At 52.4% G+C, this 24,961-nt stretch overlaps 10 protein-coding genes across 10 annotated transcripts; 6 read left to right on the forward strand and 4 right to left on the reverse strand.

The window, feature by feature from the left end:
• Nucleotides 1-2,236: 2,236 nt before the first annotated feature.
• J4E84_005032 (uncharacterized protein) lies at nucleotides 2,237-2,680 on the forward strand (the record flags this gene model as incomplete). The annotated part of the gene is made up of 3 exons (XM_049387632.1): nucleotides 2,237-2,392; nucleotides 2,460-2,590; nucleotides 2,644-2,680. The coding sequence occupies 3 exons, from the start codon at nucleotides 2,237-2,239 to the stop codon at nucleotides 2,678-2,680; spliced, it is 324 nt and encodes a 107-aa protein (XP_049244610.1).
• A 518-nt stretch (nucleotides 2,681-3,198) lies between these two features.
• On the forward strand, nucleotides 3,199-4,149 carry J4E84_005033 (uncharacterized protein; the record flags this gene model as incomplete). The annotated part of the gene is made up of 2 exons (XM_049387633.1): nucleotides 3,199-3,345; nucleotides 3,397-4,149. The coding sequence occupies 2 exons, from the start codon at nucleotides 3,199-3,201 to the stop codon at nucleotides 4,147-4,149; spliced, it is 900 nt and encodes a 299-aa protein (XP_049244611.1).
• A 412-nt stretch (nucleotides 4,150-4,561) lies between these two features.
• J4E84_005034 (uncharacterized protein) lies at nucleotides 4,562-5,433 on the forward strand (the record flags this gene model as incomplete). Its single annotated transcript, XM_049387634.1, has 2 exons — nucleotides 4,562-4,598; nucleotides 4,685-5,433. The coding sequence occupies 2 exons, from the start codon at nucleotides 4,562-4,564 to the stop codon at nucleotides 5,431-5,433; spliced, it is 786 nt and encodes a 261-aa protein (XP_049244612.1).
• A 1,026-nt stretch (nucleotides 5,434-6,459) lies between these two features.
• Nucleotides 6,460-7,746, forward strand: J4E84_005035 (uncharacterized protein; the record flags this gene model as incomplete). The annotated part of the gene is made up of 1 exon (XM_049387635.1): nucleotides 6,460-7,746. The coding sequence occupies one exon, from the start codon at nucleotides 6,460-6,462 to the stop codon at nucleotides 7,744-7,746; it is 1,287 nt and encodes a 428-aa protein (XP_049244613.1).
• A 3,022-nt stretch (nucleotides 7,747-10,768) lies between these two features.
• J4E84_005036 (uncharacterized protein) lies at nucleotides 10,769-12,424 on the reverse strand (the record flags this gene model as incomplete). The annotated part of the gene is made up of 2 exons (XM_049387636.1): nucleotides 10,769-11,031; nucleotides 11,089-12,424. The coding sequence occupies 2 exons, from the start codon at nucleotides 12,422-12,424 to the stop codon at nucleotides 10,769-10,771; spliced, it is 1,599 nt and encodes a 532-aa protein (XP_049244614.1).
• A 1,914-nt stretch (nucleotides 12,425-14,338) lies between these two features.
• On the reverse strand, nucleotides 14,339-16,549 carry J4E84_005037 (uncharacterized protein; the record flags this gene model as incomplete). Its single annotated transcript, XM_049387637.1, has 3 exons — nucleotides 14,339-15,951; nucleotides 16,020-16,425; nucleotides 16,493-16,549. The coding sequence occupies 3 exons, from the start codon at nucleotides 16,547-16,549 to the stop codon at nucleotides 14,339-14,341; spliced, it is 2,076 nt and encodes a 691-aa protein (XP_049244615.1).
• A 245-nt stretch (nucleotides 16,550-16,794) lies between these two features.
• On the forward strand, nucleotides 16,795-17,189 carry J4E84_005038 (uncharacterized protein; the record flags this gene model as incomplete). Its single annotated transcript, XM_049387638.1, has 3 exons — nucleotides 16,795-16,849; nucleotides 16,906-17,030; nucleotides 17,085-17,189. The coding sequence occupies 3 exons, from the start codon at nucleotides 16,795-16,797 to the stop codon at nucleotides 17,187-17,189; spliced, it is 285 nt and encodes a 94-aa protein (XP_049244616.1).
• A 259-nt stretch (nucleotides 17,190-17,448) lies between these two features.
• J4E84_005039 (uncharacterized protein) lies at nucleotides 17,449-19,198 on the reverse strand (the record flags this gene model as incomplete). Its single annotated transcript, XM_049387639.1, has 2 exons — nucleotides 17,449-17,680; nucleotides 17,733-19,198. 2 exons carry the CDS (start codon nucleotides 19,196-19,198, stop codon nucleotides 17,449-17,451), a joined length of 1,698 nt encoding a protein of 565 aa, XP_049244617.1.
• Nucleotides 19,199-22,022: 2,824 nt separating this feature from the next.
• Nucleotides 22,023-23,427, forward strand: J4E84_005040 (uncharacterized protein; the record flags this gene model as incomplete). The annotated part of the gene is made up of 2 exons (XM_049387640.1): nucleotides 22,023-23,135; nucleotides 23,407-23,427. The coding sequence occupies 2 exons, from the start codon at nucleotides 22,023-22,025 to the stop codon at nucleotides 23,425-23,427; spliced, it is 1,134 nt and encodes a 377-aa protein (XP_049244618.1).
• A 408-nt stretch (nucleotides 23,428-23,835) lies between these two features.
• J4E84_005041 (uncharacterized protein) lies at nucleotides 23,836-24,735 on the reverse strand (the record flags this gene model as incomplete). The annotated part of the gene is made up of 2 exons (XM_049387641.1): nucleotides 23,836-24,269; nucleotides 24,351-24,735. 2 exons carry the CDS (start codon nucleotides 24,733-24,735, stop codon nucleotides 23,836-23,838), a joined length of 819 nt encoding a protein of 272 aa, XP_049244619.1.
• Between the last annotated feature and the right edge of the window lie 226 nt (nucleotides 24,736-24,961).

Here is a 24,961-nt window from a genome sequence, read left to right on the forward strand (position 1 = left end):
TCAAATCATGGCAACAATGCAAATGGAGAGGCTGAGCGTTGCGCACCTCCCGGCGAACGCGCAATAGCAATAGCGTTTGATTGATAAAATGTGGTGTATGGGACAACGGTGTCCCTCCCTCCCTTCAGCCGGCTCACCCGCAACGTTCCGCACTGACTGTCCCCTTGAAATCTTATTTATTCATAGGAGAAGGAGATGCGCGCGCGCACACATGCGGCGATGGGAGCTGCTTCTGAATCGGACTTCTGAATCGGATCTGACATGGCTTCACGACAGACATGGCGGCACCTGCATACATCACAGTGATACAATCCCACTGAGATTGCCTTATCAAGCGTGCGCTGTGGCACAGGCATCGTCGGCGGCTGCTTGGAGAAACCAAGCACAGCATTTAGCCTTGAGACGTTACCAGGCGACACATCGCTTACCCGGTGACGGGTGTCTGGCAGGCGCCTCAGGTTGTGGCCTACTTGGTGGCGCATGCTCACTGCGATGCGGGAATACTGCAAAGTCTATTCATTGTCAGAAAGTGTTCGACCAGAAGGTAGACGTGAATAATTGTGGGTTTTTTGTGTCAGATAGGAGCGAAAGACATTGCTGATTTCGTTCCTCACTGTCCGAAGACTAAGATGAACTATGCTTTGAAAATTGTGGTATCATCAGGAAAGGGGGAGGCAAAGGACGAATGTAACATACCTTTGGTACCTAGGTACATGGTGGCGTCCTCGTGGACCTGTCAGTTGTCAGGGTCCTCGGCCGGCGACGGCAAGGCGGACGTCGAGGCAAGGCAGTGCAGTCGATGACACGCACTGAGTTTGCGCCATGTGTGAGTGTATGTGTGTGCGGCTGCATTGAAAAGGAGAGTGTTGTGCGACAAAACTCGGACAGCTTGGATACGAGGGAGATTTTCTCTCATCGGCCCGGCTCTTCTGTGGCCGAGAGATCTGCATCAGTACCTGCCAATCTTCACCTGTAAGAACCAGTCTGATACCCAACGGCGGGGAGCCTCAAACTCTAAAGACACGGCTCAGGACGCGTGTCGCTTCTACCTCGGTTTCTTTGACTCAAGATGCGCCGGTCGCCATCGGTGTCGCGAAAAGATTGGTGGATGCCTGCATCGGAGAGGCGAGTGACCTTGGTAGGTGAGGAGAAGTTCTGCAGTGCAAGAGCGGAAGACATTTTCTTCCAGCTTCGCTTATCTAATCGGGTAACGCGTCGTGTTTAGTCAGCCATCAAGTAAGCCATTGACGTCATACACGTGACTCTGCCCGGGCGAGATTTGATCGCGTCTGCCCGTTGACCGTGAACTGGACGATTTACAGGGTCCGTGGAACGCAACACAAAGCAAGGTGAGTAGTTCGAGCAACGTCCTCTGATGACATCAACAGCGTTCGCAGAAAAAGAAACAACGATGACCTGGTCGATACGGTACTCCGGAGTATGCACAAGATGTCAAGGTACCACCTGGCGATAAGGGTTTGGCAGCTTCAGCGCTCTGCAGCTGAACGGAGTTAGCCGTCTGGTCGAGCTGGTCGAGCTCGATGTGAAGCAGGGCAACGCGCGTGGCTGCTTTAGGTCTTGTTCTCAAACACACCGTCCACCACGCCGTCATGGTTCCAGTTTACCCCGGGATCAAGCAGTGATCGGGACAAGACCGATCTACTTCCAAAGGCTAGCGCGATCGATATACTATGAATGGTACTAGCACGTGACTCAGCCCCCCAAGGGTCCGCCGACAATCCAACCGGTTCTGGAATCTCCCAGACTATCTTCGAGACCACGACTGTCAGCCTGGATCGAAGTCACGTTGTGGAGGACATGATAGCGGGGGTTCATCCCATGAAGCCCCGAGCCGTACATGACGCGTATGAATCATCAAGACCTGATTCGCTGGATAAGGACCCTTTGCTCTCATCAGTGAGCTCGTAAGCAGGTTGGCGTTCAGCAACTGCTCTTTCCATGTCATTGTTACAGAAATCAGGGTCCAAGCTGCACGTTTGGAATGCGGGGGAAGTCCACCATCGTCTGATTGGTACGATCACATATCGTCTGCGTAATGGTCAGGCCACGAGCGATCGTACCTTCGAAGACATTCAGCTGAACAACGGCTATATGAAGCTGCTGCTGTCCGTTGAGAAGATGGTATCACAATTCAAACATACCCCCAGCCTCAATCAACAAATTCAACCAACTCCAACCTTCTCAAAAATTTCAATCAGTCCAACTACACCACACAATGCCTTCCCCATTCCAGCAGAAGTACTCTTCCCAGAACCACAAGGTCTTTGGCGACAACACCACCCCAGCCATGCCTGAAGCACCCAAGCAGGAGGCCGACCGTCGTTCTTCAGAATCTTCAGTTGGCTCTTCATATTACGATGGCCGTCGTAGGGTATGCTCATCCTCCCTGGGTTCATACTCGTGATTTCCTTATATCAGCAGTTGCTAACATCTCTCAGTCTTCCGCAGCCCAGCGATTTGGCAACCTAGAGGCCCTCAAGCGTCGACAAGACGAAGAGAGCATGGCTCGCAGGCAGTCATTCCACGACGCATACGGAAAGCCAGGTTTCCTTGGAACTCTCTGGAACAAGTACGTCATGCTTCTTTTCCCTTGAACCATGACACCGTGCTAATAGCTTGTAGCTTCACTCGTGGCCCGATTACTCCTTCTCAGAAGTAGCTTGATTAGCACTCTGATTTTTCTTTGAGTCTTTCCATTCAGCATGTTACAGCGATGATTGGTGTTTGATGAAGCATACGTTGCCGCATTTGCGCAAAAACAGCATAGCGATGGAATTGGTCAGTTTTTAGACGGCCACGTGACTTGTACTATACCAAGAGGATGTATTATATTATGAACAATTTGTTCTCATGAGACTCGTACTAGATGTTGTGATGTTGTCTTAGCAAAAGCTTAGGCTTGTGTGGGGGTGACCCACCATGCTACGATTGGTGTTCGCGACAGTGACGTCGGAGAGAACACGTAAATTCACATGAACAACACCTTTCACCAACTACGCGCTGCCAGTCTACACTATCGTGACGAAACAAGAACCTCGAAGAAACACAAGCTGTATACACACGCCTTGACCTAAGAAACAACGTGTACCAGTTCCTACCCCGCCAACGTCATCTCTTCATTACTCTTGCCTGCTTTCAATCGCGTCCACCCAGGAGCGCACCACCACAACCCTTACGATGACTACAAGAACTCGCTCTCCGGGTTTCGGCGATACCACGAGCATCAACCTAAATCGCTTGTTGTCAAGATTAGACCGTTTAGTACTGGTCGACCCGTCACCGCAGTTGCGAAAGTCCACCTACGAGCGCGCACGTGTGAGCGCGGTAAGCTTCACACAGTCATACATTCTATTGCATATACTGATGGTATCATAGAACATTGAACATGCCCGCACTCTACTCCTCAGCCTCGAACACTCTGCCTCTACGATACCCTCCAAGTCGAAGAAAGCCGAACTACAGAACGACCTGCAACAGAAACGCGAACTCATAAAGCAACTCAACCAACGGATATACGAGCTTAATCAGCTAGATGACACGGAGTCAGAGGGTTCGGTAGACTCCGATGAAGAAGACGCGGATCAGTTTCCCTCGTATGCACCGAGAGTGAAGACGGAAGCCGGGCGCGATGTGTCGACATCTACAGAAGGCAACGAAGCATTTCAGAATGCAGCACAAGGCATCGCGTCAGAACTGCGCCGAAGAGGCAAGCCGGAGGCGAACGCAGCAGGGACTCAGTCAGCATCCGGGAACTCTTTGTTTCCGTCCAAATCTACCCCAAGCACAGCCGACCCTTCGCTTGCGAAAACAGAAGCGCTCCTCTCCCACGAACGCAACGAACAAGAAGAGCTCACGACGGACTTGCTAGATATGGCAAGACAACTGAAAGAGCAGTCAATACACTTTGGGAACACGCTCGAAGGGGACAAAGGGGTAGTGGATCGCGCACTTGCAGGGCTAGACAAGAACACGTTGAACATGGATGCTGCCAGCAGGAGGATGGGTGCCCTGCGGAGGATGACTGAAGGCAAGGGTTGGTGGGACAGGATCAAGCTGTACGGCATGATCGCTGGGCTATGGGTGATCGCCTTCCTGATCGTCTTCGTTGGGCCGAAGATTCGTTTCTAGGGCGACTCTCGATCCTGCCCATCCATGTCGCAGCCATCAGCCTTGAACAGTCGTATACGCATTGCAGGGGTTAAAATTGTTGGCGGAATCACAGCGCAAGCTCTGCTCGACTGCGAGCATCACGAACAGCATCGTACGATTATTATACCCACCCAATTCACTTCATATTCATGTCGGTCTACACACAGTACAGCGCATTGTTACCGTGTCAGTGGTTCTTGGAGACTCCACGATGGGGCTGCCCGATCTTCACGGCTGAGCCACGTCAAATCTGGACCCTGCGCATCTGCATGTACCCGCTTAGCGCTTCCGAGCTTCATCTTAATGTGTGCTGTCGCTCGACAACAACATAACACAGCACCACCCACACTTCTCACGCGATTTTTATTGTTATAATTGGTGTCGCGACAACATGGCCGCCATGGAAATGCACTCATTGGGCGCGCGCTGTACGTACTCGAAGCCTGACACGCCGTGACGGACAATCACTACCGCTCACAACCTACAATGCGCATTGCCTGACAAACATCTCCAGCACTAAACCACGCGTCCGCCGATACCGAAGCCGAGTACGACCGTCTCCGCGACCTCGCGCGCCAAGAAGCCGCAAAACGCTCCTCCTGCTTCGACAAAGCCCACCAAGCCTACGAATCCGGCGATGGAGCGCGCGCCCACGAGCTTTCTGAAGAAGGCAAAGCCCACGCCGCAAAGATGGACCAATATAACCGCCAAGCGCGCGACTACATTTTCCGGGAAAACAACGCCGAGGGCAGAGTTGCGGGCGATACCATCGATCTCCACGGCTTGTTCGTAGAAGAGGCCGAGGATGTTCTGGAAGAGAGGATTAGGGTTGCGAGACAGAGAGGTGAAGGCCATCTACACGTTATTGTGGGCAAGGGCAACCACAGCAGGAACCATGTCCAGAAGATCAAGCCAAGAGTCGAGCAGGTGTGCCGCGAATTGGGATTGCAGTATCGCACTGAGGAGAACGAGGGTAGGATCTTTGTGAATCTACAGGGTGGTGATGTGCATGAGATGCCGCCGCCTCCTCAGGCTCCGAGCTATGGAGGGTACCCTGGACAACATGGTGGACAGCATGGGGGTCAGCACGGTGGTCAACATGGCGGCCAGCAACATGGAGGTCACCAGCAGCATGGTGGTCAGCAACACGGTGGCCAGCAGCATCATGGACAACAGCAGGGTCAGAACGATGAGATTGAGCAGATGGCCAAGAAGGGCTTGTCCAGGTTGCTCAAGAAGCTTGGGTGCTGTACGGTCATGTAAGGCTGTCATTGATCTACTCGTGTGTAGGTTGCAGGGGTGATATGGAGGGCTGAAGAGACGTTCAGAGCACGTTTGATACCCGCGGATTGGATGATGGGAAGATTCTGGTTAGGGATGACTTCAATGTATATAGAAGGTATATATTTAGATATCGCGAAATGATAAGAGTACAGGCCCTCCTGCTTCAATGCCGCGTTCCCTTGTGCATCATTTCTTACCAAGGGTCTGATCAGTTGAACCTCATTCGTATGGGAAAGAGATCCACCATGTAGACACAAAAGCCGTGCGGACTTCTCAAAGGAAACAGAAAGACACAGTAGCATCATCAGGAACGGATGATGGCATCAAACGGCTAACATGAAGTGATGAAGATTCACTTCGAGTAAAGAAAGAGACGGCGCGATTGAACGCACCGAGAAATCCTAGCAAGGAGTTCAAGCTCATATGAACTCAGATATGTAAGCCCCACATGTCATCGCCCGCCGCTTGAAAACTGGAGATATTCCCGAAGATGATGAAAACATGCTCACTGCAACCTGTATAATGCTCAATCAAGCCGAGACGTGCATCGTATATTTTGCACAATGGAGTCGGTTGCAACGACCTGACATCATACTGCACCCTGCCGATAAGGCTGGTACGACGGAGGCGTTCCCTTGCTTCCGAAGACGCATGTAACGACGTTTGTGCGAGACTTTGTGTAATGAGTGACGTCTTGTGTGCTGTAGAGACGGATTCAGGATGTGAGATCCATGGTGTTCACACAAGGCTGCATATGCATCTCATCTGAATAGAGAAAATGGCGGGGATGTGTAGTGATACAGCGATGTCATCTTGTCCTGTCTGATGTCCGGTTTCCTGAATGCAACAGAAGCTTCGATAGATTAGTCTCGTGTAACGAACCTTCGATGAAAGTCGCGAATGACGTTCACGGAGCCGCGGCCCGTTCCTCCACTTTCCATGCGCCTCCTACGCTGAGCACCCTAACAATCCACACCTAAACAACCAACACATAAAGTACACAACATGATGACACAGACGCAACCGCCAGCCATCCCGTCGCCTCCGCCAGACCTCAGCGCCAAACTCCCCAAGCTTATCCCCCGCAAACGCGCCCCCACATCGCGAGAACCGCCGTCTGCCCCTCCCCCACCGACGCCCTCGTTACCCGCGCCCCCGAATCTAGAGAGACACACATACACGCGACCCTCGAGGCGCATATTGAGCCCAGAAGACCACCAGCTGTTTCTCAAGAGCAAGACATGCACGCTAGTCGAAGCGTTCGTGTTCGGCATCGCCGACTCGGTACGCGACCGCAGCATCTCGAGCATCAAAGATGAAGAAGTCACAGCCACAGTCAAGACAGTCGTGCAGATACTAGCGGAGGCAGAAAAAGTGCTGGACAGGTGTCCACCAGAAGACACAGGCTCGCGCTTCGGCAACCCAGTCTTCCGCACCTTCCTCGATGAAGTCGAGACCGTGTTACCGCTATGGCACGAGAAGCTCGGGTTGAGCGACAAGGCGCAGGTCGATGAGATAGCGACGTATCTCCACAACTCCTTCGGAAACAAGCGAAGAATAGACTACGGATCCGGCCACGAACTCAACTTCTTCCTCTGGCTACTCTGTCTCAATCGCATCGGCATACTCCCCGACACTACCTTCCCCGCGCTCGCCCTCGTCGTCCTCCCCGCATACCTCCGCCTGATGCGTCGCGTCCAGGAATCATACTACCTCGAGCCAGCGGGTTCGCATGGTGTCTGGGGTCTGGACGACTACCAGTTCCTTCCGTTCTTGTTCGGTGCAGCGCAACTGCTTCATCACCCCTACATCACACCGAAGAGCATACACAACGCGTTGGTACTTGAAGAGGAGAGCAAGGAATTTCTCTACCTGGATCAAATATCTTTCGTCAACTCCGTCAAAAACGTCGAGGGTCTGCGCTGGCATTCACCCATGCTCGACGACATATCCTCTGCAAAGTCATGGGCGAAGATCGAATCTGGGATGCGGAAAATGTTCCGCAAGGAGATTCTGGAGAAGCTACCTGTTATGCAGCATTTTCTGTTTGGTAGCTTGGTGCCGCCTGTTGAGGGCATGAGCACGGAAGAGGAGGCGGGTGTGGAGAAGGAGGAAGAGGAAGAAGAGGGTGGGGAGGTCAAGGTGTTTGACGATGAGACGGGGAAGAGACATGTACATGCGAGTGCGGGTTGGGGTGATTGCTGTGGTATTCGTGTACCGGCTGCGGTTGGCGCGGAGGGAGAGGCGAGGAAAGGTGGTGCGAGGGGGTTGAGGAGGGTGCCTTTTGATTGAGACTTAAAAAGACCATGAAGGGTGTAGATGGGTGTTTTTAAAAGAAAAAGAAAAAAAAAGACTCCATTAAGAAACTACAAATCCCAGAAGAAGAAATGGGTATAAGACTCCATCGATGGTGTCGGATATACCTAGGTAGACTAACAATCAACAAATCCACATCTCCAACCCAAACCAAAGCTACCATCCCAAATAACCCCCAACAATCCCACCCCCACCATCCACCATCTCTACCCCATCACCCCACGCCTATCATTCCACCCGACTAACCGTCGCACCCCTCCTCCTCCTTGTCCCCGCCTCCAAATTCAACAGCGCAAACCTCTCCAACAAAACCGCCCTCTGCACCACCGTCTCCTCATCTTCCCCCTCCTCCTCGCCATCCTCCCCAACTCTATCCCCAACCGGACTCTCCACCCTCCGTCCCACATACCCATTCTCCTCCAACACCTCACCCAACGCACTCCTCGTACTGCTCTCAAACGCAATGCCAAACCCGCCGCCCGTCCGCGACATGGCGGTTGCCGTGCACAGCCAGTTTTGTGTTGCGGCTGCTACGCGGCTTACGGTTGTGGCGCCGGGTGGGGAGCGGCGGGCGGTGAGGAGGGAGAGGGCGGCGAGCGGTTTCTTGAGCTTGGTCGTTAGGGAGCGGGTTAGTTGGAGGGGGGTGCGGTGCCGCGGTTTGGGTCCCGGTGGTGGTGCTGGTGGAGTGGTGTCTGGAGGGATGGGCGTGCTGGTTTGGGGGCTGGCGAGTGTGGTTGTTAGGGGGGCGGGAAGGGTGAGCGTTATTTTTGGTGTTGGTGTTGGTGGTGATGGTGGTTGTTTGCCGTCGGGGGGTGGAAAGGCGGATTGGGCTGTTGAGGTGGATGAGGTGGAGGCTGAGGTGGAAGGCTTGGGTGTGTCGACTGTGGATACCGGGATGGAGTTTCCTAGGGTTTTAGAAGGGTTGTCTGGTTCGTTGGATACGAGACTGGTGAGTCTGCGTCTGATGTTTAGGGTGGCGCTGGGGAGTCATGTTGTTAGAGTCGAGTTGGAAGAGAAAAGCAGTAGTGGGGAAAGAGGAGGATGTATAGGGGGACTTACAGTGGAGTCTTCGTGTCGGAGTCACGATGAGGGGTGTCTATTGGCTGTAGAAGTGGTGACGGTGTTGAGTTCGTGCGAGAAGGTATCGGAGTAGAGAGCTCTAATCGGCGAGGTTGTTGCGGAGATGGTGATGACAAAGGCGTAGTAATTGCTGGGTTGGTGACAAGCAACCGGTTCTGTGCTTCACCATCTTGACGAACTGGCACCCGCTGAGCTTGTGGTGACGGATACTGACGAGCTCTCAGCGAAGTTGGGTCTTCGACAAGACGATGCTGCTGCTGACTCGAAGAAGACGAACCCCGTGATGATGGAGCGTGAGCAATTCTCACCGAGCCAGAACCTTCCACCCGGCGGTGCTGCTGCTGAGCCACCGGCAACGGAATCGAAGAAGGCGGCGGCGAACGATCTGGCACTGGCTGAACTCGTGGCGATGGGCTGTGAGCTACTCTCAGCGAGCCAGAAACTTCTGATACTGGACGAGGCTGTGGTGAAGGAGTAAGGGGAACACCCAGCGGAATATACGTCCCAAACCGACGAGACTGTTGCTGAGCCGCCGGCAACGGCGAAGAAGGAGGCGAACGTCTTGACCTTGACCTGTCGATACGCAACGGCCTGGGTACGTCGACATCCTTCGCATCTGGTACGGACTGTAGAAGAGGCATGGCTAGAACGAGGAGATGGGTATCAAGTCGCTGAACGCACGCCAATGAAGGAGAGAAGATGTTGAGAGAGTCGTTGACAAAAAAAAATCGTCTGGGTAACTGGCAAAAGAGGAGAATCTTGGGGAATTGAGGTACTAGGTCCACCGGCCCTCTTGTACTGAGTTGCTTACATACTCCAGGGTGTTCTCGTGCTGTAATGGCGAGCAAGTCATGATGCAGGTGTATGCTCTATCGCATCGTCTTTGAGCTCCGGAGGGTTAGCAGCTCTCCGTTTCCAGTGTTGATGCATTTGGTACTGTTGAGACTCAGGGTCGACCATGCTGTGCATTTGCATGTGAAAACAGTTCTTTTGAGACATCTTGATGCGTCCAACAGCGGCGGTCCGTGATCACAAAACTTCATGTAACCTTGGAATTCAGGGACGACGCATGCCTCGTCTTTACAGGAGACAGCGATCGACGATGTAAGCGCAAGCCACCACAACGGACTGGCTGAAATATCAAAAAATGCTTTCAAAAGACAAGAAAGTGGCTGAACACCTATTGATATACCATCTTCTGCCCTCGTAAGTCCTTATCCAAAGAGACCCTTTCTCCTCATCCAGTCCTCCCTACCCAGGTTCACGTCCAGGGTCAACCAATGCCGCACCCAACATCCCGATAGTGATATTACAACGACACCCTTATCATTGCATCACCTTTACTTGTCCATATTTCTACTCGTAATAATACTGATATCATTCCCTTCCGACCCAAACAGTGCACCCGTCATGCTTTTTCCTTCGGACAAACAAGTGGACACCACAGAACAAACGTAGTAAACCGAACCAAAATTTCATTCTAACATCCGGGGTGACGATATAGTCTACCCTCTGCAACGCCTAAATAAACGCCCATCTATGCAAGCTATACTATTATGGCCTGGCCAAACCAAAGTACGACAGGCAATGCCAAAGATTCTAACCCAATGATGCCTCATCTGCGGCGCGTAACGAAGTCCGAAATGTATCATCCCAGATGAACCACCCAAAATATGCAAGTGCAGAGCACTCTCCCAAAAAGAAGAACAAAAAAAGTTTTACGCAGCCGAAGCCGACAAAACACCAGCATGCCATGACCTGAACATACTCTCCGTCGGCATTCAACATGATGCCCTTTGCAGCTTCTTCGTCGACTGGCTTTTCAATTTTCTTCAAGAAAGAATGAGGAATTCCAGTAGTACGTTTGGCTTGGAAAACAGGCTTGAAATCGGGATCGTCGTTGGTTGGACGCGCCCGTCTAATCATCCAATTCACTAGGCGCCTCTTCAAGCTTATGTCTCCTCTCCTCATCCATCTCCTTGTAACTCGCCCAAGACAGCAGACTAAACGCGCCGATGATGAGAAGTCCTCCAACAATAGCGGCAGGTGTAAGAGGCGAATTGAGCGGCGGGGGTAGAAGCTGGTCGACGAGCGCGACGATGAAGATAGTGAGCAGGGCGGCAACGGAGGAGAGGACGGGCGAGGTGAGGGAGATGAGCGCGAGGAAGGCTCCTGAGAAGGCTGTGTAGAACGTTAGTATGACGGTGTTTTGGGGAAGGAGCGGAGGGATGAACATACTAGCATTAGCCAAAACACTGATTGCCATCATCCACGCCTGCTCTCCATGCGGCAGCTCGAATAATTCCCACCCCATGTAATGCAAAAACGGCAGCGGGATCCATAGCACGCTCAAGGTGAAGGCGCCGATTAAACTACCAAACAGATTCGCAAAGATAACACCTTTGTTCGGTGCGGCGCCTTCTGGTGGGCACGCCAGCCTCTTGTACAGCACTTCGTACAGGCCATACAACACACTGCCAATGCCAATGACGAGGTTGCCAAAAGCGCGGTTCTCAGCTTCGTGCGACGGGGGCGCCTTGTCGCCGCCGGCTCCGCCTCCGGATTTAGAACCGTGCTTTGCGGGGGACTGGTCGCCGTATGCGACGACGAAGACGCCCACAATGGCGATGGCGACGGCAACGACCTTGCTCGCGCGTACTTTCTCGTGGAGGATGGGGATGCTGAAGGCGTAGGCGAAGAAGGCGGAGCAGTTGTAGATGGCGGTCAAGTCGCTGGCTGTCGTCTGGTTGACGGCTACGTACCAACTTCCTCCTGCGAGCGTGAGGGCGCATGTGATGAAGGATGTCATCTTGAGCATGTAGCGTACGGGCGAAACTTGGGATTGGCGCGGCGTCGGGTGTAGGTTCTGGTGCTGGACCATGAGGGCGGTTTGGCGCAGCAGCTGGACGTGGCGCCGCCAGAAGGTCGGCCACGGCTCGTTCCAGTGCTGGAGCCGCAGCAGGAAGAGGGTCGCGGGCCAGAGCACTATCCACGAACCGTGCGTCATGTACAGCATGCAGTACGGCTTCTCCCATTTCAACTGGTGCTGGATGTATACCGCCGTCTCGGTCTGGACTGTGAAGCTCACCAGACTCAGCGCAAGCAGGAAGGCGGCGTAGGTGTACTTCTTCCGCGTCTCGTGCTTGGCTTGCATCTCGGGATCCCGCTCGTGGAAGTGATGTGTGCTCCTTCCCAACAACCCGTCGTCCATGTTGTCGTCCTCCGTCTTGCGCCCGAGCAGGGGCGCATTCGCGCGCCCATACTCGGCGTGGTCTAATGAGGGTCTCAGATCTGACGGCATGGCCGCGTCGTGTTCATCCCAGTCGTCGAACTCGAGTTCTGAATTGCCAGGGCTATCTGGTTCTCTGAGCGCTGACTTGCCGTTGGCTTTGCGATGTTGGCGCGACGAAGAGCGTGTGCGAGAGAGTTGGCGAGAACTCGACCCGGAAGCGACGACGGGCGAGGTACTTCTATTTGGGGGCTCGAGGGTGAAGTCCTCGGAGAGGGTGTGGACGAGAGTCTTGCGAGGATGCGGCGGAGGCTTCTTCCTCAGCGGTATGGACTCAGCAGGCATAAGGTGAGTGGAGGCGCAAGCGAATGACAGTACCGGATGGTAGGTGAGTGGGACCGCTGCACGCGTGTGATAGTCTTGGGCGGCAGGACACTATGCTGTCTTGGACAGTGGTAAGCAGCTGGCGATATCCAGGTGTTCACAATGCGATGCGGCCCCTGCATCCCCAGGTGCCGTAACCTCCGCGAGAACTCCGCTCCAAGAGCCCAGTGTCCAATCGCGCGCCAGCTACCTCCGTGCCCACGCGTCCCAGCATGCCCACAAACTTAGACGCTCCCCCTTTCATCTCCATCCTCCAAAGACACGCTCTGCGGCTCCATCACGTCCGTCACGAAGGTTGGGTGTCGACCGCAGTTCCGCCTGAGCACGTCATAGCTTAGCCTCATGCGTGAGAGCGAGCCGCCTTGCATCTAGGGTCATGTGAGAGATAATAACCCCACGCACACCACCTGGGCACCCATGTGCCAGCAAGTGTCTCGCATTAGCGCCACACTCACGAACCATGAGCGCGGCCGGATGTTTTCGAGATACACGCGGTAACCTAGGTACTTTGGGTTGGAAACTAGGGGCCGTCGTTGGTCGAGGGGAGAGACGTGGTGGTTGCGCCTTGAAAACTAACAGAAGAGAAGGCGCACAAGACCCTGTTTTAGCTAAGAGCTAGAACCTAGTCCTGCGAAAGCATCTATAGTTATATACTCTTACTACTACTTTTTTTTTTCTTCTTCTTCTATACTAAGTTAAAAAGTTTCTAAATTTCTTTTAGTATATAAACTAAGTTAAGATACTTTTCTTTATAATAATTAACTTAAGAAGTATCTTTTAGCTTAGCTAGCGTTACTAGTTAGATTTAAAAAAAGTTAATTTAGTCTTAGTTATTAAAGGCTATATTAGTTAATTAAGTATAGCGCTTTAAGTAGTATATAAGTACTATTTAAAGTACTATAGTATACTTTAGTAATAAAGTATATAAGCTTAGCTTTTAACTTTTAGTTAAGCCTAAAAAAATTATTACTACTAATATTTCTAGTAAAAGTAGTAGTAGTTTTTTTATTTATAGTTAATAAGTAATTAATTATAGTACTTTTAGCTACTTTATAGTTAAAAAGTAAAATACTAAAGTTATTAAAAGTAGTTATAGCTAAGTATATAATAAATAAAAAGAAAATTAGTTTAGCGTATTACTTTTATACTTACTACTACTACTACTTATATAACTATAATATAGCTAAAAAAGTACTATAGTTTATAAAGATATACTTAAAGTACTATTAACTAAACTATAGTTTTACTTTATAGAAAAAGAATAGCTTATATACTTAAATATTAAGGTTAGAACAGGCTAGAATAGACGTAGTAGTAGTAGTAAGGCGCACAAGACTTGTAGAGATAAGACACGAGTGATGCTCTCATAGCCCGCCTTCGTCCTTTTCGGCTCTTTATCTCTTCGCAAGTGATATCGTTCTTGCAAGCACCTATTACTGCGTTCAGGGAAAAGACTGGGCATGTGTCTTCCACGAATTATAACCATAGAAGAAAAAAGCTAAGGAGGCTATATCGTCTTCGGATAACTACAGACCTGTTTGTTGTACCATTGTAGACTTCAGCGCATCTGTTTAGTTCCTTCCTTGTATAAGATGCGTTATAAAACTTGGAAACGTCTTGATACTCCAGCCGTATGCACCCCGACAGGTGCGTACCCACACGGCATGCTTGCGACACGTGAAAGTTGATCCAACTTGGCGCACGACATCCTCTTGGCAATGTTGATGAAGGCGAGTAGCTTGCGAGAAAGATATATCGCCAAACGGTAGACCAGACTTGAATACATGTATACATTAAGAGATAGATGTCTCGCTATCTTGATCATAAATACTCGTTAATCCACCAAACCAATCCAACCCAGCACCCCAAAAAGCCTTACAACGGACTCCCATCCAGCCCCTCAGCCCGTTCCTGTGTCTCCGCCTCCTCCAACTCCTGCAGAATCTCCGGTAACATGGACTCGACGTCTTCCTCGCGCTCGCCCAGCGCTTTCGCAATAAGCTTCTTGTACGTGCCTTGCTTCTCACTCATGCCTGCCACGCTGAGATTACTCACGACTTCTCGGACGAGTTCTCGCCGCTCGAGTTGCGCGCGGTGGAGTAGGAGGGCTAGTCGCATCTTCTCTGTTACATCCACAGGCGAAGTATCGGCGTTTTGCTGCGGCATGCTACTGCATAGGCGTCGGAGCTCGGCTTTTTGTTCAATTTCAAGTAGGGACTCGGCTTCTTCTACTAGTAACCGTAGTTCTTCTTCTTGCTGCCGATCTGCTTCGTCGTCGTTGAGGTCGATGTGTATGCCATTCGACATGAGCTGGAGCTCGGCGACTTGTTTTCGTACGGCTTCGAGTTCGGCTTGGCGGCGCTTGACTACGCGTTCTGCATCGAAGGATTCTGCCTCCTTCTCTTGCAGTTCGTTTTCGTATGCCTCGGCTAACTCTTTGCACTTTTCTAGCAGTGTTGGCGCGACCTTGTTCATGAGATTTGAAGCGGTTTGTGAGCGATACTGGATAGGTTCTCGGACAGCCATGCTGGGAAATGGCACTGGAATTAGCGGTCCTCCATCTAGATGTGGGACGTGTCCGTTTAGCCGGTGTTCTGGTGGTGGCGCGAAAGGTGACGATGAAGCCTGCCGTGGGCGTCCATGCGTTCGTCGTCGACTGTTGAGCTCCCTGATCAGATCGTCTGCCGTCTCGCCCTTTTTGTTCATTATGTCTACGGAGACATTACGTCCCAGCAAACTTCGCACGCATTTCCTCGCCCCGTTCCGCGCAGCAATCATGATCGCCGTGTCGCCATTCTGGTCTACTGCGTTCAGTAACCTCGTGACCTCGTCTGGTATCCACGTTTCCGACAGCTTGTTGATGATGCAGTCAAGATACCACCTCGCGCAAACGTACTTGTTTGAGCTGCTCGTTGTCGCTGCGATGTGGTGGAATACGGTACTTCCAAACCAATCTGTCCGGTGAACTGTCTGCTGAAAAATCTTGACCATGCTGGGCATAGTCTCCTTGTCAAAGTTGTTGGTGAACATGACGGCGCGCATGAGGGGAGTCTCTAGGTTGTTTGATAGACAGTCAATGCGCGCTCCCCGGTGTATCAACTCCTTCACGACCCCCACATCACCCATAGCCGCCGCCCAATGCATGGCTGCATGTCCCTTCTCGTCGATCGGGCGGTCCAAATTTATGCTCTGCGGTGGTTCGGGCCATGAGACGGCGGACTCGTGGTCTAACAGCATGAAGTAGTCCAGCAGCTGATCTGCCCATATTTGGTGTTGCTGATCGAGCAAAGACATTTGGTCCATCCCCCTCTTGCGCTTCCTATTACCGCCCGTCGAGTATGAATCCAGCATGTCTGCGTCGCCCAGCATCGACTCGGAAATGACAGTCTCGTTGTCCGGTGTCTCTTCGCGGAAGATCTGCGACCTGATCTGAGAGGCCTCGTACGGCTCTTCGCTAACTTGCGACTGCGCGCTGGTGGTTACGAATGCTGCGATATCAGTCAGCATTGTCTCCCATATCCAAGCTTGACGACGACCAATGAGAGTGACCTCCTACACTGCATAGACTCAAGCGAATAGACGTTTTTACCATTCCGAGCAGCCGCAGCCGCAGTTTGCTTGGGCGGCTTCATGCGATTCGACGCAGCAGTCGCATGCTTGGGCGCAGGAGGAGGGCTGCGGTCGCCAGGGACATAGTCGAAGATGGCGCGCATCTTGTCCAGGACGCCGTTGCGCTCTGCCAGATGGCGTCCCTCCTCCAGCGGTATCCATGTGCCCTGGTATTTGCCATAGCCGCCCTGGACCTTTTCATGCACGCCCTTCTGGACTTCGCGCTCGAGGATGCGGGTTCGCGCAGGCTTGTCGTAGTCGGCTACCTTGAGGATGTGGGTCGCGTTGATCCAGTCGTCGGCGCGGCGGCGCATGACATGGTTGCCGTTGACATTGCACTCGTAGACGGGGACCTGCAGGCGGGCTTTGTCAGTGCATCGTCGCAAAGGTGAGGTGTCGCAAGCAGTGGGGAGTGCGCACATTACTGTATGTTGCCGAGTAAATCTTGCCATCGGGCGCGGGGGGCATCTTCACCATTCGGTTAGCTGTAGAAGGTGTCTCGGGGCGTGTCAAGTGATTTCGTGAAGGCGTGTCTGCGGTTCGCGTCAGACCTGGGGGAAGGCGCGTTGGAGTCCGCGTTCGCGACTGCCCTGCCAAGCGTCGGGGTCATCAGCTGCCTTTGCCGACACCAAGTGAACCTCACCAAGCTCGCCCGCCGACGACCCTCCGCCCACCAGCCCCCCGCGCGCCATTGACGATAAACAACACCCCGGGCCGCCAGTATGACTGTCACAGATACCATCAAGCATGCCGTCGGCCTCGACGGCGAGCCGAGGAGTACGCCGGCCCACGCATCCTACGCATTCAAGTAATAGAAACTGACGGGATCGCAGAGGCTACCCGCGAGGAAATGAGCGCCGCCAAACTACCGCTTCCCTACCGAGACTCATGCGCACATCTTCTTATCCCCTTGAACCGGTGTCGGTACGAGGAGTACTACCTACCATGGAAGTGCGAGGTACGCGAGAATGGATGAACAAGGGCCAGAGCGGGCGGCTGACAGGAATTCTAGAACGAGAGGCATTCATACGAAAAGTGCCAGTACGAAGAGTTCAAGGAGCGGGTCAAGAAGATGGACGAGCTGAGGGCAGCCAAGAACGGACAGCGAAGCAACTAAGGTGTTATGCGGGAATGGTCGATGAACGTATCAGTCACGGGCGGAGCATGCTGCATGTATATATCAAAGCAGCAAGAATCACGAAGACATCAAACCCATATTTTGGGGACAATTGACATTCTGGAAGAAAGGCGTTGAAGATTGAAGCAGGAAATTACAGCTCTGACTTGGATCCCGTACCCGATCAGACGATAGCTGACTCGGAACGCTGAATCGCTATCTTGCAGAGACTCTACCTCTATGAACGCCTCTATTAAATCTACAACCTCGCCTTGGTATCTTCCAGCGCAGCCTTCTCCCTCAACTCCTTCCTCAAAATCTTGCCAGAAGGATTCTTCGGAATCGCATCAATGAAATGCACACCACCTTCCAAGCGCTTATGTCTAGAAACACGCTCAGCCAGCCACTTCTTAATATTGTCCGCAGTCTCTGGAGTCGCCTTGTCGGGCGACTGAGGCATAATGTACGCGCGAGGCAATTCATCGCCATTACTGACAAAGATTAGCAGGTGATACAGACAGCAGAGGATGCGGGCAAACTTACGCTTTAACGCCAATAACAGCAGCGTCCTGCACATCTGGGTGGTCCAGCAGCAGCGCTTCCAACTCCGCCGGTGCAACCTGCAGACCTTTGACCTTAATCAATTCCTTCTTCCTATCAACTATGAAGAAGTGGTTCTGTTCATCCACGTAGGCCACATCTCCCGTTTTCAACCACCCATCTTCTGTGAGGGTCTCCTTGGTCGCGTCGGGCTTGTTCCAGTACCCCTTCATGATGTTGGGTCCGCGAACCCAGATCTCGCCTCTCTCGCCTTGCGGCGCTTCGACCTTGCCGTCGTCATCTACGACGATCTTTGCTTCGCAGTTTGCTAGGACTTCGCCGACAGAGAAGCTGGATGAGTAGGCCGAAGGAGGGAATGTCGTTGCGGCGCAGGTTACTTCCGTCATGCCGTAACCTTGCTTGACGTTGACTTGGCCGTTCGGCCATAGCCGCTCGAACTCCTCAATCACTTCCCGGCCGAGTGGGGCAGCGCCCGAAGACACGCCCGTCACGGAGCTCAAGTCGAATTTCTTCGTCGCGGGGTGCTTTGCCATGGCCACGATGACCGGGGGTACCAGAACCATGTCCGTAATGCGGTACTTTTGTACATTCTGCAGCATCTCGACAAAGTCGAACTTGGGCATCATGTAAACCGGTACGCGTTGTTTTACTGCGCCGAAACAGAAGATGGCTTGCGCCATAGCGTGATACATGGGCAGGAAGCAAAGGTACTTCTTCGTCTTCAGCTTCTCATGGTAGTCGGGGCTGGTGGTCTGGATGTGGATCTGTTGGCTGCAGTTTGCGACATAGTTCCTGTGCGTTATCATGACACCCTTTGCAACACCAGTCGTTCCCGAGGAATAGTTGAGAGCAACTATGCGATCGAGCTCTTCTGGGGTCTTCAAGTCGGGCCATGAGTATGCATCGCCGCGGTCTGGCGTATCGAGGAGTTCAGTCCAGTGGCGCACATTTCCGAGTTCCGTCTTCTTCTCCACTTTACGGCCCTCGAACGTGGCAACACCATCGTCGAAGACAAAGATGCGCTCAGGACCCATGCCAATCTCTTTCGCAGCTGCGATTCCTGTGTCCAAACTGCCCTCTGCGCATACCATGAAGCGCGCTCCGCTGTCTTTCAATTGGTACGCTAGCTCTCGGGCAATGTAAGTGGGATTTGCGCCGGTAAAGACACCCTCTGCCATGACGATACCCATCACTACTGCTGGGAAGAAAAGCGTATTTCCCGAGTAGAGCAACACGCGATCTCCTGGTTGGAGGCCTGCGCGCTGCAGACCTGAAGCGAAGCGTTTCGCATAGAGACGAAGATCGTGTAACGAGATGTTGTACTTTTCAGGTTCGCTTGCCGAGAGATAAAACGGTTCCTTTGGTAGTTCTACGGTAGGCGAATCGAATATGTACGTTGGTAGTGAGACCTGGGGTATGGGGAACGAATAGCGGGATTTGATCACCATGGTGGCGGTTCAATGTGCTGGCTGAGCAAACGTCGCAAAGATGTCGAGGAGGAGAATCAACTTGTAATGACGGGGTCCACTCTTATCACTCTTGGTTCTTGGCCCACTATTGGTATCCACGATGCGCTCCGTGCCGTAGCCCTTGTTGATGGCTTGCAAAGTCAGACGCCCGGCGATATAGGCGTCAGCGAAATCCTACTCGGCATCCATCAGCGACCACTCAATCAAGTACACGTACACACAGGAATAGTAACTTACGTTCTACCGATTCCTTCCTCTGCTTAGTGATCCAAATGTCTGAAATATAACAACGACACTTTTCGAGATGGGAAGTCGCGATACATGCATGGTGTAACCCAGCGCACCCATCCACCGGTTCTACTCTACCCCGAGGCATCTCTGCTGACGCCGCTGCATAAACGGGGCAACTAGTCTAAGACAGCACGTCGGGTAGCTCGATTGCGTTAGAAGTGGACTCGGACGGGGGACGGAAGTGAAAGTGGTGAGGTGCGACAAGCGGGGGATTGCTAGTTGTGCCGAGGTAGAAGTCTGGGGTAAGGACGGGGGTTAGCGAGCGGACGTCTGGGCATGCAGGTGCGAGGTTGGATTATTCGTCCGTTATTCTAATCATTGCTTATTCAAAAATCTCCTATTTTTAATTCATGTCGTCTTTTATACTTGGGTACAAAAGTCCATCGTGAAAGTCATGTTCAGAGTCATGTCTCAAATGAACAATTATTGCGCCATGTCAATAAACCATCTCAAGTCATATCGATCGACATCGCAATCTTCTTCTCAACTCCAGCAAAACCCATGACAGGGTAGGAATCGTGTTTTTGGACAGACATCCCATGTGAGGGTATTTGGTCAGACCATGTCTGAGTGATGAGGAAAGAAGAAGTTGGGGGGATTGGAGAGGTACTTATACATCTGAGATGGCGCTAGAGGGCGAGTACATGGGACGAACTCTTAATCAGCGTGACGTCCAACGTACGCTGTCGGCGTGAACGTCGTTTGTCAATGACGCCATCACCTTTCTTAAAACACCATGTCGTCCCGACGAGGCGGTGCGAAGGTCAGGCGCCACGAACCTCAAACGATCGTAGCCAACAAATCAATTGATACCCCTCTACTCGAACGCACAAACAGCGTTTGTAGCCTGCAAACCAACCTATCACCCGGCACTCTGACGTCCAAACGCACTCGAATCACATCAACCCTGTGCTTTCCAACGCCAAAATATGGCCATACTACCGACCATGTCGTATCCATCAACATCCCTCACAATCCCAATTACAACTCCAGAAAGCAGTTTGATACGTCGCGCCCGGTTCTCATATATTTCCGCCGAGGCCACATTAAGGACCTCAAGGACGGTGACTCGATCTCGCCGAAGTCTCTCGCGGGTTTGGAGGAAACGCTGCTGAGCGCTTTGGTTTTGTTGGCGGACATTATTTATTATCCCGGCTGCAAATATGTCGTCTGATGATGTATGTGAAAACGTAGGTGAGCTTGCAGCTGACGGTGCTGATTGGGTTTCTCTGCGCCAGTCTTCAACCATCAATGTCGTATTCGGGCTTGGTGGTGGTAGACTCCGAGTTGATCGTTCTGGTGGTGTAGCCCTCGGAGGACTTGGGGAGTGTTCGATCGGACGATAATCTCGAGATGTAGGCGTCCACGGCCTTCCAACATATGGGCCGAAAATCTCGTTCATAGATCCTCTTAACGGCTGCGGGTTAGGTCGTTCATGTTCCTCTTCACTTCCTTCATCGTTCTCATCGTCCTCATCATCTTCATCATCCTCATCCATTACCGAAACACGGTCCTCGAGCTCGCGTTCATCATCCGAACACTGGAACTGTTCGTCGAACATATCCTGCATAACCTCCAGCGCACCCATGAAGATGCGACCGGACCAAGTTTCCAACATATCAGCATGTCTAAGTTGGTCCTCCACACGCCGAGCAACTTCAAGCTCCAACCACGCGGATTCAGCCGCAGCGTGCATCTCACATATCATAACCCATTGAAGCCCTGCCTTGATCCGCGATGCGCATACACGTTTTGGAATCCCGACATAGCATTCCGCACCAGTTCCATGGAGTCTGAGTTGCTCGTCGAAAAGGTTGTCGGTGATCGTCAATAGCTCGGTATAGCGCTTGGTGTCAAAAGAGGCATCACGGTCGTAATACGTCTCTTTTTCTTTCCGCGCTAGCGCTTCCCTTGCTGGTGGTAGCAGGTTTAGCTCGAAGAGCTCTTGTCGACAGCTCGGGCACTTGTTGCGGTTGTCGGTGTAGCCTTCTGTCATGTCTCGTAGACATTGTAGATGCAGTACGTGTTGGCAAGGGAGTTGAGCGAGGCGGGTACTCGAATCTTGGGAGTCTACTTGCATTCGCTCCAGACAGATGGCGCAGTCAGAGTCGCCGGCGGTCCCGAAGTTTTGGCTTTGTTGACGCATTAGCTCGTCGAGGAAGTGCTCGAGGCTGGGGAGGTTGTTGGGCGCCATATCAGCGGAGGGTGTGCGAGCTGGTTGAGTGCGGAGTGCGAGTGTGATCTTGGTGCGTATGATAGCGGTGGGTGATTCAGCTTCTGGCGCTCTATATATGGCCATGTGATTGCCTTCATAGTGAATAGCTGTAGGTAGCAGTATATGTGGGCTATATAGTTGTGGCGATACGCGAAGTGAAATACCCTACCCGCAACATGTACTGAGCATCGCTTTCCCTGTGGGAAAGACCCGATGAACCCCACGGAGTCTGTATATAAGCTTCCACTCGTTTGCCCCCAACTGTCAAGCAAGCAACACCCCTAACTCAACTCAACCATGTCGATGCAAACTTCCGCTTCAGTTCCTAACCAGCAAGATGGTGTCATGCCAGACTTGCCCGCAATGGGGCAATTCATAGCTACCATGGATGGGTCCGTTCAGTACTCCGAGCAGCTTCCCAACTCCTGCAGTATATGCTGGGAAGACTTCAACTGGGACAATGGCGTTGCAGTGCGCCTTCCATGCGGCCACATCTTCCACAATGAATGTTGTCTCGACTGGATGAATTCAGCCAGTGAGAACCGCAACGCCTGTCCCATGTGCCGGACGGTCTTCTGTCTCCTTAATGCTCTGACACCCGAACAAATACGCGATAACGAAGAAGAGCACAACGAGGCTGTATACAACCGCGAGGCTTTCTACTGGCTTATGGCTTACGCTGACTCATGGTACGATGCAGAAATCCGGAATGATGACCTGGATTTTGTGTACATTGTATGCGAAGTGAGGAGGCATTGGCATCGTGACCATCATCACCAAGCGCACGAGTTCATATGCGACTGGCATGAAGAGATCGGGGACAACTGGCTTGAGCTTATCGTAGCGAATCATATCCGGAACAGGCTCAGCGAGGACGGTCTTGCTGACTCTTGGGCAAGCCAAGAGCTTGAGACGAGACGCAGTGGGCTAGTGAACTGTGTGAACTGGATGATTAAGGGTTCCAACTTCATTGGCGAGGTCTGGGTCCCGCAGAATATGCAAGAATTCGAAGCGAGGGCCGCGGAGAATGCAGAGGACAATCAGGATCACCAGCAAGAGCAACACGACGACGACCGTCAGCCTGACGAAGATTCAGAGACTCACGAGCGATGGGCATCTGGTCATTCCCAAGAGGACGAGGAAGGTTTAGAGGAAGGCGAAATTCTCGAGCACGCAACCAGGCAAGAGCACGCCGAACTTCCCCATCCTGGAAGCTTCGAACCTTCCGATCCTGGAACAAGTCTTGTGAACATCGGTACAATCGAGCAAGCTATCATAGCACGCAACGATGCTATCCATCAACGTTTCCGGGAGGAATTAAACGCAGAAATTGTCGTAGGAGCCTTGCACGAACTACACGATTTTAGGCGCGCTGCAACACCAACACCACCGCCATCATCCGATGGAGAAGTACAGCGCCGTCATTCCCGCTCCCAATCTCCATCTCCATCCTCTCCATCCCCACCCTCTCCATCTCTATCAACAGACTCTCTCTTTCCCCTCCCTCCGGCCCCGGAACTGGCCGACCTCCCTCCCCCACACCCCACAGTGTCGCAACAAGACGTGGCCGACACGCGCTCCTGGCTTCGATCAGAGGGCCACACCACCCTTTGTGAGATGCACAACGTAGCCTCGGTTGTGTATCAAGACGATGGTACTTATGACGTGCATGGTTTTGAAGGAGATTTTTTGGGAGTTGTGAGGGATGCGGATGCGTATCATGTCGTGGGGTGGATTGCGATTTTCTATCGTTATGGAGAGAATGGTGGAGATGTTGGTGGCTCCAGGGGACGGGTGCTGCGTCCTGTATAGTTAAACTTCCTGTGCACGATATGGGGAGCGGCTTCGAATGAAAGATCCGGCGAATGTTACAACTTTCGTGTGGAAATGTATCCAGGGTTTTGTTTGCTTCAAAGTGACGTGGAAGCTTGGAATTGAGTATGTTTTGACGTTTCTGTCTTCCACTGTCGTCCAATTGGTAAAAGAATACGCCGGCCGTGGATATGCCCCTCCTAAAGCGTGATCGACTTGTGATATCCCAAACGCCAACGCTATGCATAACAAAAATGCGTGAAAGATGGACCTCCTATGATATCTCACAGGAGCTCAACTATGCCTTGTCCTCGCCCTCATCATCACTACTTTCCCTCTCTTCCCATCCCACCATCCGTCTCAACACGCGATTCTCTTCTCCTAACTCTTTACATCTGCCCCTCAATCCTTGTTCGACTTCGCTCTGGCATCGTAATGCGCTCCTGGCGTTCTCCGCGACGCGACTCAGCCCGGCCTGCCAGTCTGCATGCTCTAGCCGCAGCGCCATAGATGTTGAGCGTTCTTGGTCAAGAAGCCCTTGGTAGTGTTTGTGCAGAGCGAGCATTGCGGAGGTTTGCGAATAGGCGTACGGACGAAGTTTATCGAGGAGAAGGGTCAAAGCGGATTCGTAGTCGGTGAGGAGGGCGGAGAGCGATGTGTTGGTTGAGGTTAGGGAGGCGATGGTCGTTTGTGCGTTCGAGAGCTGTGATTGTAGATGTGCTACTGTCGCTGCTGTAATGTGTGTTAGTATGTGTTCATCCGAGTCCAGACGGATATCGCCGTCCAAACCCTCTCAATGCAGACTCAACATACCATTGATCTCTCCATTAACCTCTCTCATGCCCATTCCACTTGCACTTCTCGGATTGAGCCCACCGACTTCACCTCCCTCTTCTTGTGCAGCCCTTCCTTGTATCGCAGCGACACCCTCCACGATACCCCTCGTTTGCGCCTTGTTCTCTTCTAGCAATTGACTCAGCTGCTGCACCACCGCCCACAGATGGTTCATGTCCGTCTGCTGGCCGCCGCTGGGTAGGCCATTAACCATTGGAACGCCGTTTTGGCCGCCGCCGTTAACTTGCGATCCTGCAATACTGCCGGCTTGTGAATGTGAGGGAGAGGGCGGAGGGCGATTTTGATTGTGCTGTTGCTGGGCGGCTTGTTGTTGGGAGGACTCGAGGAAAGAGAAGTTGTTCATGGCGACAATAGTGTGGGTGGGTGGTGGAGATTAGGTAGCTGCGGATATTGGTGGAGTTGGCGTGCGGCGCGGGCTTGATGGCTTCGGTAGTCGGGCTTGTGATTGGATTGGAAGTCTGATGGTGGGATCGTAGGCGCCTACCAAGATCTTCTCAGTGACGCGACACTAGATCGGGGTATACAATGCTTTTTTGCGTCTTGTGCGGGGTCAGGTTGGTTCGCGTTGC

Source organism: Alternaria hordeiaustralica (genome assembly GCF_023758085.1).
Source record: "Alternaria hordeiaustralica strain BMP 2776 chromosome Unknown scaffold_8, whole genome shotgun sequence".
Lineage (NCBI taxonomy): Eukaryota > Fungi > Ascomycota > Dothideomycetes > Pleosporales > Pleosporaceae > Alternaria > Alternaria hordeiaustralica.